Source organism: Pleurodeles waltl, chromosome 2_2, assembly GCF_031143425.1.
Source record: "Pleurodeles waltl isolate 20211129_DDA chromosome 2_2, aPleWal1.hap1.20221129, whole genome shotgun sequence".
Lineage (NCBI taxonomy): Eukaryota > Metazoa > Chordata > Amphibia > Caudata > Salamandridae > Pleurodeles > Pleurodeles waltl.
The window spans coordinates 392900603-392912712 of NC_090439.1; the positions used below are offsets into that span (position 1 = coordinate 392900603).

Here is a 12110-nt window from a genome sequence, read left to right on the forward strand (position 1 = left end):
GATTCACTACAAGGTAAAAATACATTTCCACTTCTATTGATGACTACACGGCATGCTGCCACCACTGTGGTCATGCTACTTAACTCCTGAGAAAGGCAGTAGTCTTTCAGCCTCATGAGGTCAGCGCTTTGGGTGCACGTCCGTAATCATGTGAGGAACCTTTTAGAACCTAAAAGGGAGATAGGCAGGGTTTATTATTTTCAGTAAGCTAAAAGCTTTGTGCAGCTCCGAAGGTCCCTTCATGGCATTTCTAAAGATAATTTCCCACTTAGCTTTTCACTGCACTCAGTTGTTCAATCTCAGATTCTTTTAAAGGTCCGGAGTAGGCATGCTTGGAGACAGAGATTGTGTGAGATCTGCTGGGAGGTACTTTTTATAGTCATCCAATTTATGATGTGGAGAAGTGGTCATAGTATGTAGCTAGTTGGGACCTCCACTGGACTAAATTAAAGTCCTCCAATTGACAGCAGAATGTGGCAGATCTCTTCAGTTATTTTGTGTCTGTCAGTGATGGATAGTTTATTGAGTAGTACAGCTCTGGGTGATAAGTAATGTGGCGGATATACCCTATGTGGGTATAAAAAAAATTAAGCAGTATAAAGCGTTTACTATGCAGCCTGTATGGGCTACATCCAGCTGATGACTATGGAGTGTTATTGTGTTAGTGTTCGTGTAGACCTGAAGGGTTATTTATGAATTAGCATTACAATGTAATGCCTGGTCTAGCCATATGTCATTTGTTTATAACTTACCTGTATATGGAAAATTGTGTGGTGGTAGGGCTGTCCTCATCTGTGGGCTGTGAACTGTAAATTGTACTATTGTAGTTGAAGGTACAATTAACATTCCAGGATCCACCACTAAGTTGTAAATTAATGGAGTTATCTTGTAAACAGACACATTTTCTGATTGAATGCACTCCTGAATACTTCCCATCTTGTCTAGTAGGGATTTCCAGAGTTTGGTGGTTTGTAGTGAGGAAGCAGTGCACTTATGTTCATTTTGAGGCTCAGTGGACAATGCAGTGTCCCCTGAAGATAATTGCTTTAGTTGTAGATGTGGAGTGAATGCGGGATTAGAGTAATGTGTTCTCTTGGGTGAAGATGGAGAAGGAGTCTTGCAACAGAATTTTGGATTAGTTGTATTTTGCATATGATGAAACTGGGTGTGCCGATGTATAGACGGTTGGCATAATCAACCTTGCAGATTACAAGTGTGGCAATACTTTATAGCTTTTGTTGGTATCCAAGGTTTATGGGAAGATGTGTTGCAGAGTTTTCATTGTGTAGAAGGTGTTCTTTGTTAACATGTAGTATAAAGGCTTGTCGGAATCCATGGTTACACCTAGGTTTATCTCTTCTATGGATGTTATTTGAGGAGGCTTTGTTACTTTTGATATATAATCCAGGTGGCTGGTATTTTTTTTCCATTGTCTGCAGATCATTAGCGTGGTCTTTGTGGTGTTGAGCATTAGATGGTTATTCAGCATCCATGTTTTCATGGCACTAAAGCAGTTGTCAAGTTTTGACTCATTGTGACCATCCAATTTTAGAATGATTTTCATGTCATCTGCATAGTTATAACATAAGAGATTAAATAGTTTAATCAGGTTTATGTATAGGATTAAGTAAATGTTAAGTATCAATTTCCACTTCGTACTGGTGCCCTTACGCTTGGAAGGTTTCCTACAAACTGCACCTACAAAAAGATTAGATAACTGTAAGCTGGCCTGGTGTGTGGTGGACACCTGTGGTGTTATCACCCTACAGCAGGTCCAGGTATCCCCTGTAGGCAATGTCCAGGAAGCCAGGGCTCTCTAGAGGTAGCTGTGGATGAGCAGCCAAGACTTATCTAGCAGACATGCAAAACGTATGCAATACCACTATAGTCACACAGCACTTACACGCATGAAAGAACCACAGTGTTAGAAAAATAAAGGCACTTTATTATAGTAACACAGTTACTGAAATACTGTATAGGCAATACCCAACTGGAGATAAGTGAACACACTATTATGTACACATTAGAAATCAATAGGTAGCATAGAAAGCAATAGGCATTGGTAAAAGCAATAGCAGATAGTGAGGGCCCTGTGGGGGAACCGAACCATATACTAAGAAAGTGGAATATGAAAGGATGTGGAACCAGGAGAAGGGAGCTGAATCAACTAGGAACCCGAAAAGGTAAGTACCAGGGTGCCCCCAGCGACCAGGAGAGGCAAGTACCTGGTTTTCCCCAAACTCAACATGAGAACTTTGGTAAAGAACCGTGCAAGACCTAAGCGAGACTGGAAGAACCCAAAGGTGGATCCTGACAGAAGAGGATCTGCAAAGGAAGGGGACAAAGACCAATTTGAGATGGAGTGTCTGGTTGTGGCAGGTGCCACTACCCACCCTTCTGTGGATGCAGGACCAGGTCGACGGTGGCCGAAGAAGGTCAGCATTAGAGGAGTCCCAGGAATTGATGTCCCCTGTTGATGGTCGAGATGCAGTCAGTCAGTGGTGCTGGAAAACCACCAACAAGCCTTGGCAAATGGAAGAGTCCGAGAACAAGGTTGGCAAGGCTGAAGAGGCCCTGCAAGGCCCAGGGGACTCGACCCAAGGAGGGGAGTCCGGGGTGGCCCTCAGCAGCTGGGAGAGTCACAAGAAGAAGAGGCAGCCCCCAGAGGCAACGCACTGGCAGCAGGCACAGGAGTTGCAGTGAGGCCCAATCAGCACACCTGAAGAGGAGTCCCACATCCCTGGAGCAGCAGGCAGGAGTGCTAGAGGCCAGGGCTACACGAAGCCTGAGGATCCCTTGGATTAGGAACAAACAAGCCTTGGTAGCTGCTAGAGTCGCGGGTGCACAGGGACACTGTGCTGGAAGAAGAGGCAAGGGCTTACCATCTTCCAAGTTGGACAGCTGGCAGAGAGGACTAAGGGGTCACTCCCCTTTCCATTGTCCAGTTTCGCGCCCAAATCTGCCCATCAAAGCATGCTTGTGTCTTGGGAAGGCTCCCCCTCCCATGCCATGTAACACCAATTTCCAAAGGGAGAGGGTGTTGACTCACTCTCCCAAAGGAAATTCTGTTTTTTTTCATTTTTTTGCCTTCCTCTACCTGAGCCGGTCAAGCAGCAGGAAGATAGAAACCTGTGTGAGGGGTGACAGCAGCGCGGGCTGCCTGGAAAACCCTAGAAGACTGATAGGAGCAATATTGGGGGTCCTCTAAGGTGTTCGCAGAGTGCATGGAATCATACAACCAATAATGGCAAGAGTATTGGGGTATGATTCCGACATGTTTGATAACAAACATGCCCAGGTTCGGAGTTACCGTTATGTAGCTAGACACAGGTAGTGACCTGCGTCCAGTACACAGGTAAAATGGCTTCCCCTCACTTAAGAAGTCCAGAGAAATGGAGCTGGGTCTTCCTAGGGGCTCTTTTGTTCATGCAGAGGTGCCCTCACACACAGGTACTTACACCCTGCCATCTGGGCCAGGAAGGCCTGCCATAGGGGTGACTTACAGTGACCTGGTGCAGTGACCTGTGGTGAAAGGGTGCCCCAATGCCCTGGGTACCTAGGTACCATATACTAGGGACTTACATGGGGGGACCAGTATGCCAATTGTGGGGTGTAATAAGTCAGGAACAACCACATTTAGCGGGAGAGAGCACAGTCACTGGGGTCCTGGTTAGCAAGATCCCAGTGAACACAGTCAAAACACACTCACAGCAGGCAAAAAGTGGGGTAACCATGCCAAAAAGAGGATACTTTCCTACAACCACGACCCAAAGTCGTGGTCCGAGTGTCAGGCCATGAACTTAAAGGCTGTGAGGTAGCTGTCCCTTGAGCTCATGGCGACCTCGACGCTTGACATCGCATCGTTCTAATTTGAGAGGAAGGTCACAAGACCGCTCGTGGAGTCAACACCATTCCTTCTCATCCCATTCTATGACTCTGTCTCTTAGCCTCGTAGCTGCTCCTCGCCCACCACAGTCTGCTTTTCGGCCTTTTCATGGCTACGGAAGAGGCACCCAGCCGCGTCCATTTCCATTTCCACCTGGCCACTGACCCACGCAAGCTTCACAGTCTCTGCGAAGTCCCAGGTTCCCACGTGCTCGTTGATCAGGAGCCAGCGATCCACCCCCACCACTTCCACCACCTCCAAACCTTCCTAGTCCGTTGGAACATCCTGGACCTGTTGGCGGCAAGACCCGCCATCACCTGCCCCACTGAAAATCCATCACCAGGGAAAGGTGGGTGTTGCAAATTGTCCGAAGTGGCTACTCTCTCCCCTTCGAGACTACCCTTCCGGCCATGCCACCATCATGCGATCATCTGATGGGGGATCATTTGACACTTCTCCGTGAGGAAGTAACGGCTCTCCTGGCCAAGGGTGCCATAGAGAGTTCCTGTGCCAGACGTAGGTTGTGGTTGTTATTCCGTAATTTCTGGTGCCCAAAAAGGACAAGGGCTTTTGCCATATCTTACACCTCCAGATCCTCAATCTCTTCCTCAAGAAGGAGAAGTTCAAAATGCCTACTCTAGCTCTGGTCCTGTCTGCCCTGGGCCCTAGAGACCAGATGATAGCGTTGAACTTGCAGGGTGCCTATTTTCACATTCCCGTCCTGCCGGCCCACAGATGTTACGATTCATGGCAGGTCACAAGCACTTTTAGTTCACCATGCTCCCCTTTGGCCTTACCACCACCCCTCGGGTATTCAAAAAGGTGATGGTAGTGGATGCAGCTGATCTGCGCAGGTTAGGGGTTTCAGTCTTCCCCTACCTAAACGACTGGCTGTTGAAGGCGAACTTGTCCCAGGCTGTCATCTCCCACCTCCAGACTACGGCGAACATCCTACATTCGCTGGGGTTCAATATAAACGTGCCGAAGTCATACCTAACTCCCTCTCAGATGCTCCCTTTCATCAGAGATGTTCTGGATACAGTGCAGGTTTGGGCTTATCCTACTGTAAACCTGATCCAGGATATTTAGGCTGTGATTCCGATGTTTCAGTCTCCATCCTGGATTTCAGTGAGAATGACTCCGAGGTGTTCACTGATAACACCACCTCCATGTGGTACTGCAACAAGCAGGGCGGAGTGGGTCGTGGAGCCTCTGTCAAGAGGCTCTTCCCTGTTGGTTCAACATCTTGCGGGCTCTCTGAACACCAGAGCAGACAAACTCAGCTGTCAATGCATAGTCGATCACAAATGGCATCTCCATCCGAAGATGGCGCAAAGTCTCTTTCAATAGTGGGGAGGGCTTTGGTTAGATCTTTTCGCCTCTGCACAGAATGCACAATGTCAGCTGTTTTGCACGTTGGAGTTTCCAGGTCGGCACTCGCTCAGCAACACTTTTCATCTTGAGTGGAGTTAACGCCTCCTTTGCGCCTTCCCGCCAAAACCACTTCTGCCCAGAGTTCTGCAGAAGATCAGGCACGACGGGGACCAAGTAATTCTGGTGGCTCTGTACTCGGCACGAAGAGTCTGGTATTACAAGCTATTTGGCATGGCCATCGATCCTCAGTTCAGACTGCTGCTTGAGAAGGATCTTCTGTCGCAGACACAGGGAATGGTCCTTCACCCGAGCCTGTCCAGTCTCCTCCTCCTTGCATGGAGATTGGGCAGCGGCAGCTGGCAGCTTTCGACCTTCCTCCTGAAGTCTGCGTTTTTATCTTGGCAGCCATGCATCCCTCCACCAAAACAGTATACGCCTGTCGTTGGAACAAATTTGTGATATGGTGTATCAACAAATCTGTTGATCCCATTTCTGCACCTCTCTCTGAGGTTCTCCTCTTCATTCTTTTTCTTGGCCAGCAGGGCTCTGCTCTGGGCACCCTCAAGGGTTATTTGTCTGCCATCTCTGCCTTTTTAAGACTGCCAAACAAACCTTCCCTGTTCAAATCTCCCATTGTTGGGAGGTTTCTTAAATGACTCACCCACATGTCCCCTCCTATCCCATTCATAATGACCCAGTGGGATTTGAATTTGGTCCTCACATCTCATGCGTGCTCCTTTCAAGCCATTCTACAACTGTCCCTTCCTGCTCTTGACTCTTAAAGCTGCCTTTTTGATTCCCATCACCTCTGCTTACTGTGTGAGTGAGCTCCAGGCTCTCTCTTCAAAGCCAACATTTCTATCTGTCCATCCTGACAAGGTGGTGTTTCGTACCAGGGATCCCTTCCTTCCCAAAGTAGTGACACCTTTTCATGTAGTCCAATCAATCTCCTTGCCGACTTTTTGTGCACCCCACATCCCTCTCAGGAGGAGGAGAGACTCCATTGCCCGGATCCAAAAAGAACGTTAGTGGTCTTCCTCAATCATACCAGCGATTTCCGGTTGGGCCATCAACTCTTTGGAGGTTATGTGGGTGCGAAGAATGGAAGGGCGGTGCAGAAGAGAACTATCTCGCAATGGGTTGTCCCCTGAATCAAGATGTGCTGCACTTTGGTGAAAAATGCTACTCCCTGGTGGTTTGTGTGCTCATTCTACCAGAGCAACTGATACTACCACAGCGTTAGCACGCAAAGTCCCAGTCCTGGATATCTTCCAGGCAGCAATGTGGGCATCCCTGCACACATTCACTATACATTATTGCTTGGATAGTCAGGTCCGCAGAAACGGCTACATTGGGTGTTCGGTCCTGCAGAACTTTTTGGTGTGATCTTGGTTTGCAGTACACCACCAGGGATGGAATTGCTCTGGAATCTCTTCTAAGTTAAGGAATCTGCAACTAGAATTCTTATCAGATGACAAAGTTACTTACCTTTGGAAATTATATATATGGTTGACATACATTCTAGTTTCAGATTCCTTACCGACTTTCCCCATCTTCCCTGTTCTGCAAACTGATTTCTAGGGAACGCTCTTTTCCTGTGTTGTGCACAAATGCTCTCTTGTACATTAAAGCCAGACCTACTGGTTTGCTATTGGCATTGGGGAAAAAAGAAGTAAAAAATGCTGCTTTCTGCTATATAGGAGTTAAAGAATTAAATTTGACAAACTGTGATTATTCAGGTTACCCTTCAGATGTAAAACAGCCCCTCATGCATTCCTGCAGAAGTACTCCCTGGAGGGCAGGTGAGAGAGCATCATTTCTCTGGCTGGAGCCAAAGCTCGCTAGAAATGTGTTTTTAAGAACTTGGAACTATAAGCAATGCCTGCATCTATGCTGTAAAGCCATGCATAAAAAAATCAGAGAAGTTTTAAACCAAATAGTATCCAAAGTGGAAGATGTTAATTTTGCGATCCAAAAGAAGACTTAAATATCTGACGTATGTAAGGGGCGGTGATATCCGTTGTAGATACTCTTGTACCTAAAGCACACAAAATAAGTGTCTAAAACGGGTGCCATGTTTGTTCCCCAGTGTATATCCTGCCAGGTGGAAGCGATGGCTTCTCTCGAAGCTCCTAGTTTTTCAGAGATAGATTGCCAATAACATAGGTTAGTGGGCTGGGGTGATTACTGCCTTTATAGTGGGGCTAAGAAGCCCAATAAACAGGTTTAAGATACATTGTTGATGGTTTCTTTCGACAGATTCTCAGTTTTTCTAATACATTTATTTTGTTCACATAGGAGGACGGTCTCATAAAAGAGCTGAAGATTGTTACGCAGCTGCTAAGAAACTGCCTTTATCAAAATGAAAAATGCAAAGTAAGTTATCACAGCTTGCTCATTGTCATCATTGTCATAGATAAAGAAGGAACAAATAGCCTTGCTGTTGTTGTGGGACAACATATGAATACGAATAGCAGCGTTAAGTAATCCAGAAACTGTGTCCTTACCCATATACAATGAAAGTGTAATGGCGGTTTCTACTTAAGCGTGCATTTTACAGACAAAAACATTCTTTGCCAATAAAATTGACACCCTTTAAACATCTGTTCTGCTGCACAGCTGGTTTTTAATATAAGAAAGATTGTTCAGAAATGGGTGTGTGGAAAAGGGACTACTGTTGGTACTGAGTCTATGTATGAAATTATTTCATTGTGTTTTTCAGTTTGACTTGCTCCATGAAAATAACATATTGCCAGAATGTTGAATTAATCTCCAACCTTGACAGCGGACTCTAACATAGTATTATATTAGAAAATGACTATTGATGTGCTGCTGACATCAGTAGAAGTGGCAATGTCCTTTGAGTGTCATGTTGTCCCATGCACTGATACCACCCATATATACCACTAAGCTGGCTAGACGTTTGAATTTTGAATGAGGTGTCTATCTGCAGCAAACAAGCTGCCTCATTCCATTTCATGTATCCTGATCATGGCTTCTTACATACCCTATAGGGCCTAAAAAGTTCTGACTGCACACCGTGTATTTCATTGTGTCAGTTTTTATTTATGTATTTCGCTGGACATGAGCAATTCACAAGAAAGGCTTCAAATAGCATCAGCATCACTGTACAGAAGGGCATGTACAAATAATGTGGTGACAGATTTTTGTATTTTAGAAGCTGCTTAAAGAGTGTTGGACAGCCAGTCAACTGTGGACAGGCTTGAGGATGCCTTTGTAGAATCATTTACATATTTACACTGGGGATAATGGAAGTTCAGGAATAATTTGATAAAACTTGGTTTTCACTTTGAAGCAAGTGAGATGTGTACTACAAGTAGCTTGGGTGAGCAGTAATGTAACGGAGCACAGGGAGGTTAGGGGACCACAAGGAGATTTCGATTGCTCAACGAAGGTTGCAAGAAGGTGTATGTATGTATGTGTATATATATATATATATGTGTGTGTGTGTGTATATATATATATATATATATATATATATATATATATATATATATATATATATATATATGGATATATATATATACTAACGCTGTTTTTGAGACCGTCGTTTATAGCTTAAAACAGAAGTGGCAGTCTGTTAATTGCCTTGTTTTTGCACATAACAAGTCAATTTGAGAATGATTGTTGGGTGTAGTAATATGAGGGGGTTCTTAAAGCAAAGCTAGCACTTTGTCCAGTGGGAAGGCATGGGCATCGAGGAAGGTCAACTTGTAGTCTGGTGCAGTAGTCCCCCCTGCTCAGAATGAGCAAACAGAATAGTGCTTTAGTCAGTTCAGGTCAGTAAATCTTTATTCGATCTTAGGCGAAGACCATAAAAGAAACCCAGTAAAACAGAAAATACGTCATCATATAAAAAATACAAAAAACATACTTAAAAGTCGAATACAAAACACCATCATAAAATTTAATAAAATGTATCTAAGATAAAATCACCAAACAACTACCAGCAATATTATTAGTAATTATCCAAAGGAACACAACCCTCCGCAGTATAAATGCTGCTACTCCTCCATGGACTTCCTGCTACAAATGGATTAAAAATAAAAAAAGACACTAAAGCAAACCTGCTGATTATCTAACGATTGTAAATTTGTAAATACAGTAGAGCATCCCTGCACCTCTTAAAAGCCAAAAGATGCTTACGGTGGAGACAAAAGTTTTTACTATAGAATGTGCAGAAAAAGGTAAAATGCAGCAATAACTGTGCTGCCATCCTTTCGCATGGACAGGGAGGCAGTTTGGAGTCCCACGCCCTCTCCCCATCAGTGAAATATAGGAAGTGCCACGCCATGCCTTACCTGAAACGAAAGAGTCGCAACCTCTCCCAGCGTGTAAGCTCCAAGGTTAAATATAGTGCGGTACGCCATGCGAGAGAGTAACTAAGAAGTTGCATACAGAATTCTGTTGCAAGTTGTCATCTGTTCTTAGGGAGAGCACCATCTCTTCAAAACGGGACTTCATCTGTCTCTTGTCGGTCTTGCTAATGGTCTCTGGCGCAAGAAACAGATCTTCGAGGCCAGGGTCAGCCAAGGACTTCTTAGTGTAACTCAGCCACGGAATGGACAGTCCCTTGTACTGACCAAGACAGTCAAGTATAACCTTGTTATTAAAAACATCATCTTTATTGGACTACACACTCCCCTACTGCTTTAAAGGGACCAACGTAATCTGGTCATAGATGTAGTTAAGGTGCAGCTCGGAGTGCAAAATAAAGTTAGAGCTGGAGGGAAGCAGATTAAATAGGCGTTTATAAATCCTATTTTGCTCTGCCTGCAGGGGAGAGGGGTTATGATAACTTCACACCCCAGCCCCATAAGTGGCTGTGGGGGACACATTGCAGCTGTAGATCTTGAAGGAAGGCGAGATGGCCCTTACAATGAAGATTTGATAAAGAACCTGACACCCTACCTAATTTCGTCCTTGCAGTGTTCATCTGCGGTTCCCAGGAATTATTTACATCAAAGATGATGCCCAAGCAGCAGGAATTTCGCACCGAGCATAACCAATGCCCTTGCTCCCGCAGGGAAGTCAAACTCTTCCGCCCTCGGCCACATGCCATTATGTGGGATTTACCGAAGTTAGTCATCGTATCAAGATTACACATGAATGTGACACATGCGTCAACCAGGGAGCGTAAGGGATGGGTTGTCCTGGCTATTAACACCACATTGTCTGCATGTCGTAATGCCAGAACACAGGAATTTGAAATTCTGGGGACATCCTTGACTGTGGCAGAAAGCTGGGATGAGAGATAATTTATCTAAATAACACACGGCAGTAGCGCCAAAACAACCCTGGTACACCCCACTGGCTAGGGAAAAAACATCTGAAAGACTGCCCATCTGCTCGTACTGCACCCTAGCACACACGTTTTAATGCAAAGAGTGCAAAAAATTAACAAGTGAAATTTCAACCCCAAGATTGAGCAACATCATCCTCAATTTTCTTCTATTTATTAGATGAAAGGCTGATGACTGGTCCACAAAGGCCAGGTACAGAGGGCAGCGCCTTGCAATAGTATACTTACTCACTATCAAATGTAAATTCAGGCACAGCTCTACAGTACCTAGTCCAGGACGAAAGCCATACTGAAAGGGGGACAGAATATTGTCAGTGACCCACTCCTTAAGACTATTGAAGATAACCCTTCCCAAGACCTTCACAGAACGGTCTATAAGAGAGATCAGCCTATAAGATGTGGGAGATCCTCTGTCCCCTTTTTTGAAGATTGGCATTATAAAGGAGTTGGGCCATGATTCCAAGATCTGGGTACACAAAGAATTATTAAACAAATTCACCACCAAGGTAGCCCATGCATCTGGGTTGTACTTAAACCCAGGGGGATTCTGTCAGGGCCTGGGACTTTTGGGCTAGATTGAAGCGCATCCCTTACTTCCTGGAGAAAAATCTGAAAGACAGGAGCATCTACTAGGGGTTCCCCTGACCTACATTTGCAGACTAGATCTTCGGGCAAATAATAAATCATAGTGAAGTGCTTAACCCAATCCTGACCAGAGATGTTACTGATTAGAAGTTGGTTTGAAGGAGCTTCTCACTGGCGAAGGAGGTTCACTGTGTCCCAGAACACCTTGCTGCAATTGCGAGAAGCCGCAAGCTCAAGAGTGTCCCAATCACATACAAATACAGCATGCTTCCTCGCTTTAATCCCTCAGGTGCTAACAAGGCATGTCACCTGAGGGGAAAAACGCCGGCAGCACAGGGGTTGAGAGCCAACCTGTAGGTTTGCCGCACATCTCTAACAGCCCCGCATCCCTGGGAGTTCTAAGTAAGACCTTCCTCAAGTGGCGATTAGCTGCTAGCATTGAACCAGCACGGGTGCTCAGGCCTTATGGTGTCAGGTTTCTACAGATGGCCCCAAATGTTGTCACATAGTGCCTGAAAGAAACAGTTAGCGTATTACCTAAGCAATCTAAAAATACCAACAGATACTTTTGAAGTAAAATGCCTAAAATGGCCTCAGGATCCTTAAGAAACCACACCACCCTTAGCCCATCCCTGGAATGCTTGTTGATACGATCACATTTGGCCGGCCGATTATCTCTATGCAGTGGAAGGGCCCTTACAATTGAAAAGGCATTGTGGTCACCCCATTGAGTTTCTACTACCTCCCTAGCAAGACTCAATTGCAATAATTGCCTGGAAGCAAATATATAGCCTGTTATGGACCACTGGCCACCACCCGTGTATGTGGGTTTGTGGGGCACGGTGCCCTGAAAACAAAACTCCAGAGAGTATCCTCCAAGTCCAGCATAGCAATTAGTCTCCTCAACTCTTGACTGCTCACATCCCTCCAGACATAAGCAGT

At 45.2% G+C, this 12110-nt stretch overlaps 1 protein-coding gene across 2 annotated transcripts in view; it reads left to right on the forward strand.

Annotated features, from left to right (window-relative positions):
• Positions 1-12110, forward strand: part of RTTN (rotatin) — a 978768-nt gene that overhangs the window by 778245 nt on the left and 188413 nt on the right. For both annotated transcript variants that reach the window (XM_069219896.1, XM_069219897.1), the window contains exon 43: positions 7559-7636. In XM_069219896.1, the coding sequence (XP_069075997.1) occupies positions 7559-7636 (78 nt within the window). The remainder of the gene's footprint in view (positions 1-7558; positions 7637-12110) is intronic.